The following is a 21,573-nucleotide window of genomic DNA, read 5'->3' on the forward strand; positions in this document are numbered from 1 at the left end:
TTGTGAAATATATTAATATATATCGTTTACAAAGTATCTACGTGTAATAATTTGTAACACTTAATCCTCTACTAGCAATTATTTAAATTAATTTTCTTCAAGATACAATCAATATGCTCTTAGTAAAAGAGGAAGTTCTGTAACTGGACATCAACAGGAATTTCAATGCGTTTCTAACTGATAGGCATCCAATATCAGATGCCAAAGTTGTATGGAATAATATGATCATCACTCAATTCTAAAACGCAATTAAATTGTTGCCCACTTAAGAATGAGAAGGAAACGACTAGACAGAATTAAATTATCTTATTTGAGAGAAGGGGTCTTGTTTCTGCAAACGCAACACAAGTCTGTTCCGAATAGTCAGACAAGAATTCTCGCCATTGTCTTATTTTATTAAAATTCTAAGATAATACAAATGTAAATTGAAAGAATTTGCATTTCGATTTGGCTTAAACCTTATTATATAAAAGTTTTCCTCGATATAAAATTTCTTGTTTGTATGATTTTCATGCCAACAATGATTTGTATGAAATAATGTAACTCTCAATGATTTGTATTAAATTGGATTGGCATGTTTTTGAGCAATTGAGAACTTTTATAATCTTTCGAATTTTGCATAGGTTTTTGTTTTTATACATCTCTTCTACCGGAGTTTGATGCGGTAACTATGATAATAGATTTCATTCTGACCGTTGGATTATAACTCAAATGGAATGAAAATCATGTTTTTAAGGACTAAATTGAAGTTTTGAATTATATGCTACTTTTATTTCTTTCAGTTATTTTTTCTTCAGAGAAAAAATATTTATATATGAGTTTATTTTTAAGTACAACGTCCATTCATTTAATTTAAAAGGAGTCGTGTAATCTGGATCAGCGAATCAAAAATCTCAAATATTCACAAGATTCACAAACCTCTTTTTTTGTTTAATAGTTACTGATTTGGTATTTAAAACTTAATATTTTGTTTGCTGTTTTTTCCTCCAGTTTCTACAATTAACTTATTGACTTATCTATTTAATTCTCGTTTTATAATATTTTTAGTTTTTGTTATTGTTATTGATTAATCTGACGGCTGAAGTACTTATGCATAAACGATTATGTTTGAAATAATGTATTTGTTATTTGACATAATTTGACTTATATGTTGTTTGAGTAAAAATCATATAATCACCCTGTAAGTAACATTTTTAGACTTTGTATACAGTGGCGCTCACGTACTTAAGGACCGTGTTTTCAAAATAAATGCGTCATTATATTGGATCATTATATTATGTTTCGATCAAGATATCTATAATGACGAATTCTACCTTAGTTGAACTTCAATCCTCAAATAATTCATTCGTGTTCACAAGTGTTTCATAAAAGTTTATTTAAAAAATATATTTTGTTAAGTTTCTTATACTTAAGGACAGTTTGTCTAATCATGAGATGATTACTGAATGATTACAATCAATTTATCGATCAATGTAAGTGTAATTTACTACATTATCTTTGCTTGATGCTTCAAAACATTATATTAATATTTTTCTAAATTTTTTTAGTACAAAATTCAACATTATTATGAGTAAAGATAAAAATGTTAGCAATGAACAGAGATGTCGAATAGATACTCTGAGAAAGGAAGGTTTAAGCTTTAGAGAAATTTGTAGGCAGTTAAAATTATCAAAAACAGCAGTTTTCCAAATATTGAATAATTTGGTCAAATTTGGTCACTTGAATACTGAAATCTATTCAAGTGACAAAAAGTATTGAAAAAGTATCCCGAAAACCACGTCCTCGCAAAACTACCGAACGAGAAGATCGAATTATTCATCGAATTTCTGAAGCTGATCGTCACAAAACCGCCCCGGACATCAGAAAAGAATTCGCTGAATTAATAGGCAAGCACGTAAGCAATAATACCATCAAACGGCTTTTAAATGAGTTTCGGCTTATGGGTCGCGTATGTAGGAAAAAACCGTTGATGTCAAAGAAGAATATAGCAGCTCGATTAGCTTTTGCAAAAAGACACCGAAACTGGACATCGGCTGACTGGAATCGAGTTATATTTACAGACGAATCGAAGTTCAACAGAATGGGCTCAGATGGCAAAAGTTATGTGAGGCGTCGAGTCGGTGAAGAATTTAATATACGGTGTACAAAATCAATTGTAAAAGGTCGATTGGCTCGGTGATGGTGTGGGGTGCCATGACACGTTCAGGATGTGGTCCAATTCACAAAATCGAAGGCATCATGGATCAGCATGTGTATGTGGACATTATCAAGACTGTTTTTCCGCCTTATTACAGGAAACTTCGCTCAAGAAAACCAATCATGCAAGCCGGTAATGATCCAAAGCACACGAGCAAAACTGCGAAGGCCTTCTTGTCAAGCAAGAAAATTAAGGTTTTGCAGTGGCCTTCCCAATCACCAGATCTCAACCCGTTCGAAATGCTGTGGATACATGTGGATAAATATGTGAAACAGCAAAAACCAAAAAATTTAGGTAATTTATGGAAATGTGTCGAAGAAGGCTGGGCAGCTATACCTCCTGAGCGATGTCAAAGATTAGTAGATTCGATGCCTCGTAGATGTGAAGCAGTAATTGCCCCAAAAGGCTTACCGAGTAAATACTAGCTCCAAATCTTTATTTTTTGTTACATGTTTTACTTTGTTATTAATTTTACTAACGATTAAGAAACATTTATTTTGCTGTCCTTAAGTATGCGGAATGCATATTTTTTCTAAAATGTTACATAATTTAAGTATAACAGTTAGATAAATGATTTTAATTGTGAAATATATTAAAAATAAGTTATTTGTTCCAATACATAATTATCAATTCAACACTAAGTTTTGGATTTCACTTTCCATAAAGACATGCCCTTAAGTACGTGACTGTATATATATTTTTCGTATGCTGAAAATGGCATAGACAAGATTTTTTTCTAGGTAGTAGTACTCTTGTTAAAATATTTGGTCACCGTGAAAAATTTGGGATCGTAACTTTCATAAGTAACTTCTATCACCACCAAAAAAATTTCCTCCAACTACTTTCGTAAGTGACGCTGTCTACATCTTTCGTTTTAGGTCTAAGTATACAAAATTTTGGCATATTTTTGTCTAACTAGGTCTTTCGTTTTGGTTTAGCTCTTTCGCTTTAGGTTTTTTTAAAATCCTTTCTTAATCTGCTTGAAAATGTTTTATTTTTTTCACAATTTTTTCCTAAGTGTTAGAGTATTAGAGAGGACAAAGTAAAAATTCCAATGTAACTAAAATTTCAAATTAAAACTATATCAATATTTTCCTCTTTAAAAGCGAAGTATAAGAAACAAAGTTTTCAAACTTTAAACTCAAAACATCTAAAAGAGAGAAAAAAAAAGAGAATTTAATCAATAGATAAGCTCTGTGAACTTGTAATTAGCATAATATTAAACTCAAGGAATCCAAATTGAAAATACCAGTGACGATGTATTTAGAATTTATTGTTAATATGTGGTGGAAAGAAAGTTGCTGACCAATAAATAAAACTGCGCAAAAAGAAATTTCGAGTTTGCTAAAGTAGAAAGATTTATTCAGCCGTGGATGAATCGCTGCTGAACAATTCAAGCGCAAAATAATTTCTTCTTAAATAATTGGAAAAAAGAAATTTTATACAACTGCTTGCGAGTCAAAGGATGACAAATTAAAGGAGAAACTTTGATCGTAAGCTATTGAATTGATTGATTTGTCACTAAGATTAGAAGTTGATGATTTCATTCATTTGATATCTTTAAACTAGAGAACATTTACTATTTATAAAATTTGAATGTTTGCAAAAATTTGTTTAAAGGATCTTATAAAGTCAATGGAAATGATTTTACTATTACTTAGTTTAATAAAGAGCCTTTTCTCTAAAAGTATGTGACGTGTTTCTTTATCTGCAGAAGGTACTGTAAATTTAAATACATGTACTAATTTTTGACGAGGTTGTTTTAAAATCTTTCAGTGACTAATATAGTGACATATTCTAATCAATTTTGTAACATGTTCTTGAAATAATGTACGAAATTAAATTTCAATGTTTTCTTGACTTTTGTTATTAGCATTATTCAATATTTCATTCTAGTACATAATTTTAGTACATTGTGACATGCATGCTACACCAACAATTGAAAAACGTTTAAAAGTTTATATTATAGGTAATTAAGAGAGCCTGTGAAATTGTTTTACTCAAAACGGCTTTCAAAATTATAAACCTGCCTCTACAGATTGTTAAAAAAGAAAAACTATCGCTTCATCGTGTTGCTCTGAAAATGATGATACGAAGTTTAGAAAAATGATCTAAAACAATAAAAACCAATTACCAATAATGTGAATGAAAATGAAAAACTTTTATATTTTGCATTCCATATTCATAACATTTCAAAGAAATTATTTGGTTGTGGTTGTTTTTAGGTCAGCTTGGCATATAGACATGCCTGAATATATCAGTATAACTGACAGAAAATAACATACATCCACATTCAAACAACGTAATTCAAATAAGTGTTTCTTCTAATTGGGCGAAGTAAAGATAGCAATTAGCAAAGCGTCATGCTTCATCAGGAAAATGGCCGAATTGTTGATGTCTTTAACAACTCGACACAAAAACGTTGAGCTCGGTTGGAATAATCACAATGTTGATCAGATCTTGTGCTTTCATATTTACAGCTATTTTTTATAATTTAATTTTTTGAAATTTATTTTATTTTCAGATGCTTCGGCTTGTTTTGGTTTACAAAAATGATGGAACATATGCCAATGAACTAAAAAAAAACGAAACTTCTGATCAAATTAAATTAAAATACTAGTGTGAATGCTTTACAATTATTTTATTGTAAAATTGAGTAATCAAAAATGAGCTGCACAGAAAGTCTATTAGTAATATCATACTTAAAAATTAAAAAAAATAATCTGGAATATTTTATTAAAAACCTTAACTACAAAAAAATCACATTTAAAGCTTTACAGTTTGAGTAAAAATCGAAGGATATCTTTCGCATTTCTTTTCCGCTCGTAAATAATTCAAACAAAATGCAAAATATTTTTTTCCTTCTAAAGACCTAGATGCAGATTTTCAGATATTTCACGTAGGCAGTGAAGTGGTATTTTTAAATCAATGGTTAAAATTTTCAAATATGGAGCAAGGAAAAAAACTAAATATTCTTTCGGTTCTCAATGTTTTTGCACTTATTTCTTAAGCAAATGATATACATTTTGATGAGGAAAAAATGTTGTGTGTGCTTAAGTAAACAAAGGAAAAAAGTAAATAAATGAAATTTAGTGTGAAAAGCTAAATAATGTTTACTTAAAAAAAACTTTGTTTAAATAAATATAGTTAGTATTAGGTTAAAGAATAAAAACACTAATTCGAGAAAGCTGTGATGTCAATAACGTAGTACATACGAGATAATTAAATTATACAACATAAAATTAATGTTACTTTTTTTATTTTGAAAGGGAAATATTTTTTCACAAAAAAATAAATATAGAACTGTTATTCAATTCGCAAAAATTCGATACGAAGTTCTTTTAAAAATTAATTAATTAATGGTTTGACTTTTTTTTAAAGAGTTATATAAAACATAATCATAAAATTTGAAAAGTATAACAGATTTCTCCAAAGATTTCCCAAACTAAAATAGAAAATTTGTCTTTAAAGCGATATTTTTCACTTTTATTGTAACAGTAATACTATGGAATAATAATGATAAATTAAAATACAACGTTTTGAGAAATTACATGCTCGTCAATACGAAAATATTTTATTATATATCATATTTAATGAAAATGTATTATTCATATTTCAGTTTATGCCTTAAATAATCAGATTTTTAACTAATGAAGTTTAATATTATCGTGAGATAAATGATTTCCTTTTCTTGCGTCATAATTGGAAAATTAACTGATATATGAGTATGTAATAAATAAAATAAATGGTAATTGAATTATAATGCTCATTTTTTTGAGCAGAACAATTATTCTTGACACTACTGAAATGTTTTTTTAGCTCTCAATAAACATTGAAATTAGAATTTAGTTTTAGACAAAATGCGTTGAGTCTCCGTCTTTTGCAATTAAAAATAGTTTCCACTTAATATTTTTGCTGATCAATTATTTTAGAAATTATAAACTTCAGTTGCTTTTGAGTAATATTAAGACTCCTCGTGATAAGCATATAAAATAACAAGTAGAATTTTTTACGGTAATATGAAATAGAAATTACATTCCCTGCCAGAATGAGAAGAATTTAAGAATAAAACAACATTATGTATGTGAGCTTATATTGAGTTTTCTAACCTTTTTAAAAGCATTCAATAAAGTCAAAGTGCAATGAACTCAAAATTATAAACAGATTAGAAGTCTCAAACTGATATATAAGGAAGGCGTATAACAAATTTTAAAGTTTAGGTGATAAGTATCATATAAATATGTTTTTGGACGACATTCTTTTTATTAACTCAAACATATTTTTATCGAATATTCGAATATATAATAATAAAGTGCTGTGAGTGAATTATTTTTCATCATTTAAATTTAAAGTAATATTTTTGAAGCATTACACGCCTTAAATAAGGGCATATTTTAAATACTCTTGTTTAAAATATGCAACGGCAAGAAAACTAGTATGGGCACCGTAGGCTTTGACCCTCCATGGACTGTCACTCCACTGAATTTAATTTTATAGTTTAAGTGTCACAAATAAGTCTCTACATATAAGTATTAACAACATTTCTCAGCTAAGAGAGACTATTATTCAAACATAAAAGTTTTAAGCTTTATGGTTTTACTAAATTTCCAGTATAGAGAAAAAGTTTTACAGATCCGCCAATAAAGACATCAAATCTTGTGATTTCATTTTAATCTTATTTGGTGATTGACTGTTTTTAAGGTCCAGTTGTAAAATCGTAAGTGCTATGAGTTTCAACAATTCATAGCGATATTTTTTGAATAATACATTAGATATCATAAAGAATGTGCTTGATATAAAACCCGAAATTATAGCTATAATCATTAAAGATGCTCATGAATTAGTTCATTTTGATATTAAAATTGCCCAGAAGATTGCATATGGTGTATTCAGTTCTCTAAGCGTCCAATACCGTTTTGACCTTATAAATTGAAAACAAGCTCAGAGCACGAGTGAAGAAGTGCAGCTTCGAGAATTTAATTTGGGGTGGACAGTGGGTAGACAGGAAATTCGCGAAATTTGAGCTTGAGCAAACATGCAGGCAAACAGTCCTGACATTTAGAAAGACACCTAAATGCAAGAGTGCTGTGCCCTTCTAGGCGAATCAGGGATGTTATTCGTTATCAGGAGAGCACTAAGACTTGACAGCAGAGTCAAATAGATCTCTTTGCTGTATCGTAGAAGCAAATCTTCTTTTCGTTCAGAAAAAAGGTCTTAAGAGATCTCCAAGAGAGCCTTTTCACCTCTCTTTGCCAAAAGGTTCTCATCTTCCTTCCCAGAGATCTCACAATGTGCCGGGAAGGAAAGACTTGTTTTTTCTGTGCTAGAAATGTTTTTGATAGATCTCCGCTATATAAAATGAGAATATTATCCTTATATTTCAGATTAACGAGTTAAATGATGTTTTTGTAAAAATTTAAGCAAGTCAATCAACCTACACTCTTTTCAATCTAAGTTCTTTAAGTTACTCTGTGTTACGATTCCGAAAAGTTTGTATTGTATGGGCATTTTGTGTCTTGTTTAAATAAGTGTGTTTGACAATCGCACTCACGATATTTATTTTTGCTCTTTATTTATTAGGGGGCCTTATGACGTTAAAATTTTCTTCTTATGATATTTATCACAAATTTTGATTTTTCGGCAAAAATCATCAAATGTTAAAATAATTGGGTCAATTCCGTGACATGCGTTTAGAGTTCGCTCCAAATTTTTTCAACTTTTGAGAAGTTTATTTTATTGTTTGATGGTTGATTTTTGATTGATTTGATTCTTAATTTTCAAGTGACGTCATTATTATTTATTTAATAGTAATTCTTTTATATTTTAAATATATTTTTCAGAAAATTAAACTATGATAATAAAATAAACATAATAAAATTAACATAATTAAAATAATAAAATTAGAAAGAATAATAAAATACAATTCCTGATTTTTTACAAACTTAAGGGAACATTCCTAATGAATGTGATTTGATTAATCCACTTCAAGCACACCAATCAAATTCTCAATCAAATTCATTCTGAATGTATATTTTAAGTGAATTGTTATTTTGATAAAAGAGTGCCAAATATTGTAAGTTCAGTATTGGAAAATATTTTGTATTAAAAAGAAAAGTTTCTTTTCCAAACATTTGAATTCAACACAAGATAGGGTTATTCATAACAAAAAGATATTGAAAGAATATCTCTACTCTTCTTATAAGATAAAATCTAACGGCCTCAGGAGGCAGCCTATAAGGAGGCAACCATAACAGCTTGAAGCGAGTTCCAAAAGTTCCGTGTCTCGTAACTGATCCATTAGCTTAATAGTAACGTAAGCGCGAGCTTAATAGTAACGTCAAATGAAAGACTTACGAAAAGTAATTAAAGACTATGTAGACTGCCAAAAAAAAATTAAAAGTAAAACAGTTTTCGTAGATATATTATTACATTATTTTAAATGTATTTTTGCACTTACAATTCAATAATTATCAATCATTTAAATGCAAATGCGAAAAATTTGCTATTGAATTTTAATAAACCTATTAAACTGTGAAATTACTTGCCTGAAAGAAATCTGAAACGAATGTAATTCAAAAAATATTACTTTTAGTTATCTTGTACGTGTTGTTAATCTATTGGGCATTCTCTTCAACTAAATAGGAAACAAGTTACAATTAAGCTATAAAAATATTGAGAAAATAAAGTTATATTCTCAATTTGATTGTATATTCAGTTCAATTTGAACCATTCATTTTTTTTAAAAAAACGGAAATAAAATATGAAAAAATCTTAAAATAATTCTATGCGTAAATTTTATACCCATTCACTATCACTTAAATCCCCTTGAGTCATTTTTTCTTTAAAGTTCTGCAAGTAAGCATTTTTCATTTGTCCAACCTAAGATTTATTAGACCAGTTCATCAGATCGACAAGTTAAAACTGCTGTTGTAGTACGATTGCAGTGCAAATGAGTTGTTTTATCCTACAGATTTGTTATGTTCATTACAGTAGTTAAGAAAGGGTAATTCTTTTCCTTATGAGGCTTCATAAAACGTAGTATAGTCATTAACCCACCTGTTGAGGTGATTGAAGAGGAAACCTTAACTGTATGGTGTTGGCAGGAGGGTGGGAATGGCCGGAGAGAACCCTCTGTACAAAGGATTGTTTCGTCGGTTACTTTCACATAATCCGGCTTGCAGTCATAGTCCACTGATGATCCATGTGAGATCGTTAAGCCAGACCGATAGCCACTTAAATAATGTCCCTGAGGAATCATTGGCAGCTCGCAAGGCTCTAAATGAATAAAACGAGAAAATGGCTAATAGAAAAATTCCGAACGGATTAACTATACTAAGATATTTAAAAGAACGTGTTTTTTTGTTTAATATTTAGTATCGTTGGTCTACAGTTTCAGTATGATTTATAATTTTATATCCCATTATTAAAGCGATTTTGGAAATTAGTTATTATTAAAAAAATCCTCCTATTTTACAAAGATTCATCGTTATAGGAATAAATATAAAGTATATTTTAGAGGGAATTAGAAATGCGTTGTAACGAAAATAATTGTATTGACTCCATAAAATGGAAAAATATGTATTAGTGCGATAGAAACGGGTCATACGTAGGTAATTATGTAGGAAATACTAATCATCAATATTAATGCGGTGCATACATGCTCTATTCTGAATTTTCTTTCCAGAGCTGACTATGATTATAAATAATAGTTACTTTATTTATACCTTTGAAATGGTACTTTATCATAAAACACGTGGTACAAATAATAGATGAACAAGTTGAATTACAAAACAAGTTGCTTTATGATTTTTTTAAACGTAAGCTTTGTTTATATGACTACTATAATTAATTATATCAGTCTTCTATAGGTAATTTTACTATACATTTCTATGGAGATATCTATTAAAGGATAAAAAAATTTTACTTTTATAAGTTACTTAATATAAGTTATTTTTTGCATAAGATATTTCTTATAGAAGGTTTCTTTATTAGATAATTGTAAAAGTGAGACTCAACGAGTAGTTTACTAAAAATCATTTTAGTTCTTATATAGCACATTTTTAATACTTTTTTTGAGACATTTAACAAAGTATAAAACTGTTTTTCTTTTGTTGATGAAAATATTTCAACCCGAGTTAATTAAAAATATATGTGCAGCTTTTAAGATTATTTGGAAAGGTCTGAGACACAAAAATTTAAATAAAACTTTCTTTCATTTACTTCCCCTATTCGTCCGATTTCACTCAAAATTTTTTTTTGTTATTTAATTCAAAATTACTATGATTATAAGAGTATAAAGTCTATTTTAGAAATAATTAGTTTAATAAAAAATGATAAATAATTAATAAAACCAATTTTTATAATTAAAAATGGTACTTATTAATTAATAAAAACAAAAATAATAAATTATTTCCTTTAATTATTTGTAAGCAATTTTTATAAACAGGTACCAAAATTGTTTAATCTACTTAAATAGTTCCAGTTAAATGATGATAATATCAAAAAGTAAAAGCTGAATTAAGGGCATCAAACTCTTTCTTCTGATTAAACTATTACGACCATATATTTCCTACTGACAATCTGCTCCCATATATATCGAGAGTCCTAAACCCAAATCTGACAAAGAAAAGGTATGTTTTAATCGGAAATAGTAAGCCATTGTGCTTGATTTCATTATAGAAAATATAATTTACACTAACTGATTAGAACATTAAAAGTGCGCTTTTGATTTTTTAGGATATTATATTAGCACGTGGATTCTGATAATCAGATTATTGTTATTCAGAATTGGCTTTTTTTACTGACTATGGAAGCACCATGATTTTTTTTATCACACTTATCTTAAAAGTCTAAATTTAGTTTCTGTGCACAATAAATAAGAAAGATAACTTTATATTATCCTATTTTTCTTTTCTTTGATATATAACTTCTATGTATGCTTTCGTATGTTGATAAAATCTTGAACTAACATCAATTCTATGTCAAATGTACTTTGTTTGGTTTCTGGTACTATGTTTTGCTTTTATTGTACCTTTTCCCCACTTGTTACATATTCAATTTGATTTCATTTTAAAACAATCTTAATAATCCACAATTAAAACAATCTTATCTGCATAAATCGGTTTAATTTTTTTTAATTAATTTAGAGAAGACAATGGTAAAAAATAAATAACCTTATTCATATATGTAAGGATGTTCGAAGATATATTTCAAAGGGAAGCAGAATTGATCTAAATAAGAGCTTTTTTATTTTATTTTTCTCTTAATTTTTTTTGAAGAACATGTGTCTCAAATGAAACGCCTTGGAGTCCTATTGCACAGATGATTCTGCAAGTAAATTTCATCGTGGGATTTAATGTGTATCATTTTTCTGTTTCAATTTAGAATGTCGTGTGTTACTTTACAAGATATTGCCAGCTTGTTTCATCCACTGGGATATCTGTAAACACATGTATTGCAACAAAAATGACGATTTTTCGTTTCTTAAGTCTTTCTTTTAAAATTTTCCAGGTATTAATCGAGCACTTATAAAGTAGGTTTGATTTTTGATGTCGTGCTAGAACTACATTTATTTATTATTGACAACCACCCGGGATTCATCGGTCTAAGTCAGGGATGGGCAAACTACGGCCCGCCGGAAGGTTTTATCCGGCCCGCGGATAGAATTCTAACTTGCCGATCTGTGGCGAATAAAAACAAGTTTTATTATACATCCATTATTTTGTCTACTTTGTTTAAAGCTATTTTTTTTTCTTTCTTTTTTAAAAAAGTACTGATGATCTTTTTACTTTCTCTATTGGTGGAATTGATTGAAATAGTTAGCACAGATAGCTTCAATTGGCAAAATTTTGAACGCAGAAGTTCTTTATAGAACAGCCGCAGATTAGCACCAACTAGCGTTTGTCTTTCTCGAGGATCAGACGTATGAAATCTAACATAGGTGAATTGTGCTTCACATGTGGAAGACAGCGCATTTTAAGCTCCAACGAGCTGATTTTTCTGCCGGTGCAAGTATTGAGTATGAGTTATTGAGTATGTAAAGATTGCACATTGGTGTTGCTTCTAAACATATTTGAGTTCTGCAAATCATTACCAAATGCTAGTTTCCTAAATTTAATATCTCATGCTCAGAAAATCAGTGCTATGTTTGCTTCATCTTACATATGTGAACAAGTGTTCTCAACCATGAACCTTAGAAAAAATCATTTCAGAAGTAGATTAACAGAAAACCATTTAACCCCGTTCTTTAAAATAAGCACATCTTACTTCGAACCTCAATATAAGGAACTTTTAAAAATGAAATAGCAATTTCATTCATCTCATTAAATATTTACTTTTTTTCGGAAACTTTTTTTCTTCTCGACTTTTGGCCCTCGACTAAAAAAGTTTGCTCATCCCTGGTCTAAGTCATAATCGAAAAATATTACTGATGCATGCACACACTACATGACCGTAATTCAGACGGGAGAGTGGATGGTGGTACTAAGATTCTGGTTTCCGCACCACGCTCTGCAATCATCCAACTGTGCATGAATATTTTTAGTTTCGTAGAGGGACATTGCATAGATTAGATTCCGATTCCTGAGGCACGATCGGAGAAAGTGCAACACGATCACAAACCCACCCTTCAGCACGGGGAATCGAACCCTGTGTGAAGGTCACTCAAACCATCACGCATCTAGGTGGCTCGTAAAGTGGAAATGTGGCACTTCGAACATTACCTTTGACTGAAGTTTAAAAAAAATCAAATTTGTTCCAACGAAACTTTTAATGCAACAACAGCTATTCTGTGTAAAAAAAATAAATAAATAGTTTATTAGTTACAAGAATCGTTAGATATATTTGCCAAAAGCTAAGGTTATATTCGTCCTAAACATGAACGAAGTAATGAGCGATTCGCTTAATCTAGAAAGATTTCCTTCATTGCACCAGATTCTGTGAATCAAATTTTCTATGATGGGAAGACTCAACGGAACGTACAAGTGGTATTTGTGAGGAATGCGTTAAGATGATCTGAATGACGACGTCCAGAAGCTCAGATTATCAATCGCGCACAAAATAATCCGCCAACCAATCAAACATAATAGGAGAGCTACTTCTTTAGCTGNTTAGCCCTCTGGTGGGAAAGACTTTAAAGCAAAACTTACAACAGTTACTTTTCTCAACAACTGAAATTTAGAATAATGTGATTAAGAAAAATATGTGAACTGTTTGTAATTTCAAATTAATTTTGAAATGCACAGGTTTAGAATTTTCTACAGTGAAAAGTTTTCGGAACTTCAGTGTTCAAAAAAGTATACGAAAGCTAGACGTTAAGAACGTATCCAATGAGCGAGCAAAGCGAGCATCCGATTGCGAAGCAATCCGAAATGAACTGCGAAAGCAGTTCCGGGGGTTGGCGAGCGCTAGCGAGCAGGGGACGAAGTCTCCTAGTATAAATTATTTCCTTTAATTATTTGTAAGCAATTTTTATAAATAGGTACCAAAATTGTTTAATCTACTTAAATACTTCCAGCTAAATGATGTCAATATCAAAAAATAAAAACTGAATTAAAGGCATCAAACTCAAAATCTTTCTTCTGATTAAACTATTACGACCATATTTTTCCCACTGACAATCTGCTATCATATATATCGAGAGTCCTAAACCCAAACCTGAAAAAAAAGGTATGTTTTTATCTGAAATAGCAAGCCTTTGTACTTGATTTCATTTTGCAAAATATAATTTACACTAATTGATTAGAACACTTAAAGTGCTCTTTTGAATTTTTAGGATTATATTTTAGCACGTGGATTCTGGTAATCAGATTAAAGTTACTCAGAATTGGATTTTTTTACTGACTATGGAAACACCATGATTTTTTTATTATACCTGTCTTAAAAGCTTTAATTTATTTTATGTGCACAATAAATAGGAAAGATTACTTTATGTTATCCTATTTGTCCTTTATTTGATATATAACTTCCATGCATGCTTTCGTATGTTGATAAAATCTTGAACTGACATCAATTCTATCTCAAATGTACTTTTTTAGTTTCTGGTTTGCTTTTATCGTACTTTTTTAGTTCTGGTTCGCTTTTATTGTACTTTTTTCCACTTGTTACAGATTAAATTTGATTTCATTTTAAGACAAACTTAGTAAAATTGCGTTATCTGCATAAATCGGCTTAATTTTTTTAAAATTAATTTAGGGAAGACAATGGTAAAAAATAAATAACCTTATTCATACATGTAAGGATGTTCGAAGATATATTTCAAAGGAAAGCAGAATTGATCTAAATAAGCGTTTTTTTTAATTTTATTTTTCTCTTAATTTTTTTTAAGGAACATGTGCCTCAAATGAAACGCCTTGGAGTCCTGTTGCGCAGATGATTATGCAAGTAAATTTCATCCTGGGATTTAATGTGTATCACTTTTCTGTTGCAATTTAGAATATCGTGAATTACTTTACAAGATATTGCCAGCTTGCTTCATCCACTGCAAACACATGCATTGCAATAAAAATGACGATTTTTTGTTTCTTAAACCTTTCTTTTAAAATTTTCCAGGTATTAATCGAGCACTTATAAAGTAGGTTTGATTTTTGATGTCGAATTAGAACTACATTTGGTAACTATTGACAACTATCCGGGATTTATCGGTCTAAGTCATAATCGAAAAAGATTACTGATGCATGCACACACTACATCATAATTTAGATCGGAGAGCAGATGATTGTAGTAAGATTCTGGTTTCAGCACCAGGCTCCGCAACCATCCAACTGTGCATGTATATTTTTAGTTCGTCGGAGGGACATTGCATAGATTAGATTCCGAATCCTGAGGCACGATCGGAGAAAGTGTAACACGATCAGAAACCCAGCCTTCAGCACGGGGAATCGAACCCAGTGTCAAGGCCACTCAACCCATCACACATCTGGATGGCTAGTAAAATGGAAATGTGGCAATTCGTACATGACCTTTGACTGAAGTTTAAAAAAATCAAATTTATTCCAACGAAACTTTCAATACAACAACAGCTATTCTGTTGAAAATAATAAATAATTTATTAATTACAAGAACCTTTAGATATATTTGCCAAAAGCTAAGGTTATATTCGTCCTAAACATGAACGAAGTAATGAACGATTCGCTTAATTTAGAAAGATTTCCTTCATTGCACCAGATTCTGTGAATCAAATTTTCTATGATAGGAAGACTCAACGGAACGTACAAGTGGTATTTGTGAGGAATGCGTTAAGATGATCTGAATGACGACGTCCAGAAGCTCAGATTATCAATCGCGCACAAAATAATCCGCCAACCAATCAAACATAATAGGAGAGCTACTTCTTTAGCTGTTCGGTGAAGCATCGGCGAATAAGATTGATGAAGTCGTTGGCTCAGCTGATGTTCTCTATGAAATAAAGGATAATCCGAAGCAACGCGAACAATAAAGAAGAGTTTCTATTGAATAAGGAATATCTAACGACATATTTGTACATAAGGTCGAGATAGATAGCGTTCTAAATGAAGAGAAATTACAGTTTAAAGAATGAGTTAAGCGTTCAAGATTTTTGAAAGCGGGTGTAAATTTAACCTAAATAATATGTTATGGAGTTTAAGGTTTCGTAATAAATTCAAAAAATTTACAAAAATTATTTGGAGTGCATAATAAGTTATATATTTATAGGGTAAAATAAATAGCGACATAAAAAATAAGCTCTTAAAAAATAAGCAACTAGTATACGAATTAGTAGCGAGTAATCAAAAGTGATATTAGTGTTTTTTTTTCTGTCTGTAATTACAACTTTATTTAAAATGATTATTTTTTTTATCCTTATAATAGTTTGTGTGTGTTACGAAATATAAAGTAGCGGTATATTAAAACATTTTAAATTTATCTCACACTTTGCTTAAAAAAAGAACTACATTGTTCTGCTTGACGATTCAGTATTTGTTTACAGTAGTTTGAGACGGTATAAACCTCAATTTTCAAATTTAATTGCGGTAGTGCATACTATAATTTGTAATCTATTTTATTTCTATATTTCTATTATCTTTAAAAAATCCTAAAGGCGATATTATTTTATTTATTAGCACTATTTATCAGCAATTTTGTTAAGCATTTTTTGGAAGTAATACTTTTCCCTTCTCTCCACAATTCTTACTGAAGTAGGGAAATAAGTAATGGTATAAAAGTTTCAGGCTAGTCTTTTCATTTTATTTCACTTTCTAACAATTTAGATGTACAATGAAATGTTATTCTTTCAAAAATATTGCATTTTTATATTATTATTAACCGTTTTTTGCCAACCTGCTTAGTTAGATAAGTACTCACTGCTTCGTCACTCTTTTTATTACATGGTTAAGAATTCAGGTAATAATGCATTTAAATACACAATATTTGAGAGTAAAATCAAATGAAACTTAAAATGACACTAGACAGGATTATTAACTTTAACTCAGAATATTGAGTTAGATCTCCAAGAATTGTGAAAAGATTAAGAGCATTAGCAGGAGATAAATTTTTTCTCTCCAAAGTTTGGGCAACTGACTCTTGCGAAGTAAAAAGCAATAAATAAATCTGATTTAAATAGGCAAAAAAATTTGATTTAAATACATAAAAAACTTATTTATTTTTTCTTTATGAAAAGGTTAAAACAAACATACATATATATTACAATATCAAATAAGTAGGAATCATATCAAACTACAGAGAAAAGTAGCTCTGCTATAAAGTTTAAATATGAATAAAGCAATAAAGTAACGATGGGGTTTTATATAAATGTGTTTTATACTTTGCAACTATAATCTATTTAATATTTCATAAATCTATTGATGTGTATCTTCTCAAATCTAAACTCGTTGTGGTTGATTACTTTTGGATACTTCAGCAAAGTATGTTCCAAAAAATATTTATTAGGAAAAATAAGTACCAAACCAAACTGTTTTTTTTTCTTTTGACCGTTATAGAAGTGATTAGAAAAAAGGAATAACGTTGAAGTTGCCAATATTTTTAACCATTTAAGTTTTCTAACTCTTCACCTGAAATACAATTTTCGTTTATTTTCAGTTATTCAAAACAAATGTTAACTGGTCTTGGTAGCATTTTATGCCATTGTAAAGTTGTTATAAAGGATGCCTCAAAAATTACCGATGATTTAAAAAATCAATCGAAAGATAGCGATTAGAGTTAAATTTTCTACTTGACATGCCAGAAAATTTTTCTCACTAAGTTTTAAAATTAGTTATTAAATTTGTCAAACAGATGATCTTATTAACTTAAAAAAACTATAAGACAACGTTTTAAAAGGGGAAAAATCATTAATTCGCAACAACAGTCTGAGAATAAAATTCAATGACATACGAATAAGTATTTCAGCATGAAAAGGTCATACAAGAGGTGCCAAAAACATTGTTTTATAATCTAACACGTTGGCAGCAACGTTTGCTTATGAGCTTTGCAGCTAGATTTAAAACTTTGTGAGAATAAATAATTTAGTTTTCTTAGCAGCACGCAGGCAAATTGTAATTTTCTATCGCCTTCAGTTTTTTTAAATTGATTTTTCAAATTATCGGTCCCTTTTGGGATACTTGGTAATTCATTATGAATATTTTCATATTTTTCTGAACAAGTTTCGTTTGTATCGATGGGGAACAACCGGCTATCTTACTTGGTACGCACTCTGGAAGGTTGTCGACGGCCCAGTCACCATACCAACATCGCAAAGAGTCTGGTCCCATAAGTTGGAATCCCGGGAGACAAGTCAGCGTCACCACTTCTCCGTGAGGCATGCCTTCCTTCTCTAGAACAGTACGCTGAAAATGGTGATACACACCATTGGGTGTAGTCGGTACTGGACAAGGTACTAAAAAGGCAGTAAAAAACAATTACAATGACTTCAATGATAGTGTTCGACAAAAGAAATTAAAGTTTAATAATATATATTATACTTTCATTTAGATAATAACCCTGGGAAAATTTTTTCTGTTGCATTTATACGATTATTTTTGTTATATTTACAGTTATATTTTGTGTTGTTTTACATATTACTTGATCTTGCCTGATTAGGGCGAGAGGATTACAATTCTGAAAAAAATCTTGCTCTTAAAGCTACAAATTTATTTTGAAATGACATTTTTAATCTATTTTTTGTTGAATTATATAAATTTTAAAACGTTGTATTTAGCAGTATAATAGGGAGTAGCTTGAATGTTGCAAAGTTCTTAGGGATATTAGGGTACTTTATCATGATTGAAACTGTGTAGGGGCCCATGCTCGAAAATGCTGTTGTATGCGGTTAGAGGCATTTTCACATTAGGATCTGTTTAGAAGCACACGAAGAAACAATTCATAAGACGGAAGAGCCCCAAGTGGCGTATAATGTCATTTTCGTGCATTATTTCCTATGCAACTTTTATCCTTATGATGTACCTTAACTCCCCTAGAAGTTGGTCGCAACATTATATTCAAAGAAAGCCACGGTGGCTCAGGGGATAGAGCGTTCGCCTTCCAATGAGGCGAACCGGGTTCGAATCCCAGTCAATACGAATTCCACATCCGGCTTGCACTGACCACAGTGCTGACGTGAAATATCCTCAGTGGTAGACGGATCATGGGTTAGTGTCCCCTTGCCGTCAGGCAAACCGTGGGAGGTTCCCGTGGTCTTCCTCTCCATGTAACGCAAATGCGGGTTAGATCTATCAAAAAGTCCTCCACGAAGGCAAATTTCTTCCAATACTCGATCTAGGAGTTCTCTTGTCTTCTGGATTGGGTTCAAAATCGCAAGGCTACGGACTTGAACATTAGTAGACGTAAACCCATAAAATTGGGTCTGCTGTTCAACGACGGTTATAATATAAAATAAAATATTTTCAAACAATATATTCAATTTATACAAACCGCTGTTGTGTTTAACGTTCTTAAATTTGTACATTTCAACAAAAATAGATTAAAAATGTCATTAAAAAATTGTAACTTGAAGAGAGAAGCCCATTACAGATTTGAAATCAGGAACTTAAAAATATCAAAGATCCGTTAGAAAATCTCTTGTAATTTTTTTTTCTCTAGTGCAATTTATACAGAAATAATATTTAAAGACTATGAGGACTTAAAAAACGAATGTTCTGGGATAATGTATCTGAATATTAAGAATAAGTGTTCAAAAATAATGTATCAGAGCAATAAAAAAATATTCAGAAGCAATTGAATAGAATAATTGGAAATAATCTGGAAATCAAAGTAGGTAAATTGGAAATCANACATTGTTTCATAATCTAACTCGTTGGCAGCAACGTTTGTTTATGAGCTTTGCAGCTAGCTTTGAAGCTTTGCGAGAATAAATAATTTAGTTTCCTTAGCAGCACGCAGGCAAATTGCAATTTTCTATCGCCTTCAGTTTTTTTAATTGATTTTTCAAATTATCGGTCCCTTTTGGGATACTTTATGAATACTTTCATATTTTTCTGAACAAGTTTCGTCTGTATCGATGGGGAACAACCGGCTATCTTACTTGGTACGCACTCTGGAAGGTTGTCGACGGCCCAGTCACCATACCAACATCGCAAAGAATCTGGTCCCATAAGTTGGAATCCCGGGAGACAAGTCAGCGTCACCACTTCTCCGTGAGGCATGCCTTCCTTCTCTAGAACAGTACGCTGAAAATGGTGATATACACCATTGGGTGTCGTCGGTACTGGACAAGGTACTAAAAAGGCAGTAAAAAACAATTACAATGACTTCAGTGATAGTGTTCGACAAAAGAAATTAAAGTTTAACAATATATATGATATTTTCATTTGGTTAATAACACTGGGAGAAATTTTTATGTTGCATTTAAATGATTATTTTTGTTATATTTTGTTATATTTATAGTTATAGTTTGCTGTCTTGCGTATTACTTGATCTTGCCTGATTCTGGCGAGAGGATTACAATTCTGAAATAAATTTCGCTCCTAAAGCTATAAATTTATTTTAAAATGACAATTTTAATCTATTTTTTGTTGAATTATATTAATTTTAAAACGTTATAAATAACAGGGAGAAGCGTGAATGTTGTAACAAAGTTCTTAGGGTGATTAGGGTTCTTTATCAGGATTAAAACTGCATAGGGGCTCATGATCGAGAATGCTGTTGTATGCGGTTAGAGGCATTTTCATATTAGGATCTGTTTAGAAGCACACGAAGAAACAATTCATATGACGGAAGAGCCCTAAGTGGCGTATGATGAAATTTTTGTACATGATTTCCTATGCAGCTTTAATCCTTATGATGTGCCCTAACTACCCTAGAAGCTTGTCGCAACATTTATACAAACCTCTGTTGTGTATAACGTTCTTAAATTTGTACATTTCAACAAAAATAGATTGAAAATGTCATTAAAATATTGTAACTTGAAGAGAGAAGCCCACTGCAGATTGAAAATCAGGAACTTAAAAATATCAAAGATCCGTTAGAAAATCTCTTGCAATAAATATTTTTTTCTCTAGCGTAATTTATACAGAAATAATATTTGAAGACTATAAGGACTTAAAAAACTGAAGTTCTGGTGTAATGTATCAGAATATTAAGAATAAGTGATCAAAAATAATGTATCATAACCATAAAAATATTCAGAAGCAATTGAATAGAATAATCGGAAATAATTAATCAAAGTAATTTTAAATACTAATTAATTATTAAGTAATTCATAATTCTACAGTCCCTGAAATTTGTGACTTAAGACCTAAAGTTAAATAATTTCATTAAGTTCATAAGTGAATTGTCTAAATATTTGGCGCAAGATGAAATGATAAAGTAAAGAAACCTTAATCAAAACCCTAATGAAACTAAATAACTAATTTTATTCTAGAATGAATGAAATAAAACGATGTGAATAAAGAAAATAACGGCACAAAAATTGACTAACGTTGCAGCAATGAAGGAGAAAAAGAGAATAAAAAAGTTATTTTACTAATAGGGGAAGAGTAACATGATTGAACAAGATAATAAACTCTCTTATTAGTTAAACTACTTTTTTTCTTCTTATTGTAGCATGTTTGTCTTGTTATTTTTTCCCGGTCACTTTGTGTTTAGACATTGAGTAAGGTTCTTGTTTATAGAACTGAAACTATAGTATGCACATTTTTGTGCTTTATTCACGTTATTTTGCTTTATTCATAAGTAGTACAAAACATATTCCATCTTTATTATTTATTCTAGAGTGTTGGATGCGTGACTTGCATATACAGAGTAGTTTCATTCTGTTCTCCCTCCGAGAAGATGTAATATGAATGTTTGCCATTTATTATTTAACAATAAATGTTTTATAGTAAAATATTCTTGATCGATGCCTATTCCCATATAAGTCTGACAATAAATGGTCTATTTTCACCTATTTACACTTAGCGTTAAAT

At 30.3% G+C, this 21,573-nt stretch overlaps 1 protein-coding gene across 3 annotated transcripts in view; it reads right to left on the reverse strand.

The window, feature by feature from the left end:
- The window catches only part of LOC107441765 (sushi, von Willebrand factor type A, EGF and pentraxin domain-containing protein 1), a 411,941-nt gene that overhangs the window by 46,592 nt on the left and 343,776 nt on the right, over positions 1–21,573 (reverse strand). Inside the window, exons 13-14 of one of the 3 annotated variants that reach the window (XM_071179755.1) lie at positions 17,853–18,047; positions 9,254–9,472 (exon numbers count right to left, since the gene is read on the reverse strand). In XM_071179755.1, coding sequence (XP_071035856.1) covers positions 9,254–9,472; positions 17,853–18,047 — 414 coding nt within the window. Of the gene's footprint in view, positions 1–9,253; positions 9,473–17,852; positions 18,048–19,691; positions 19,887–21,573 lie in introns of all 3 variants that reach the window. The other 2 variants (XM_071179756.1, XM_016055134.4) reach the window with 2 other exon arrangements.

Source organism: Parasteatoda tepidariorum, chromosome 4 (genome assembly GCF_043381705.1).
Source record: "Parasteatoda tepidariorum isolate YZ-2023 chromosome 4, CAS_Ptep_4.0, whole genome shotgun sequence".
NCBI lineage: Eukaryota > Metazoa > Arthropoda > Arachnida > Araneae > Theridiidae > Parasteatoda > Parasteatoda tepidariorum.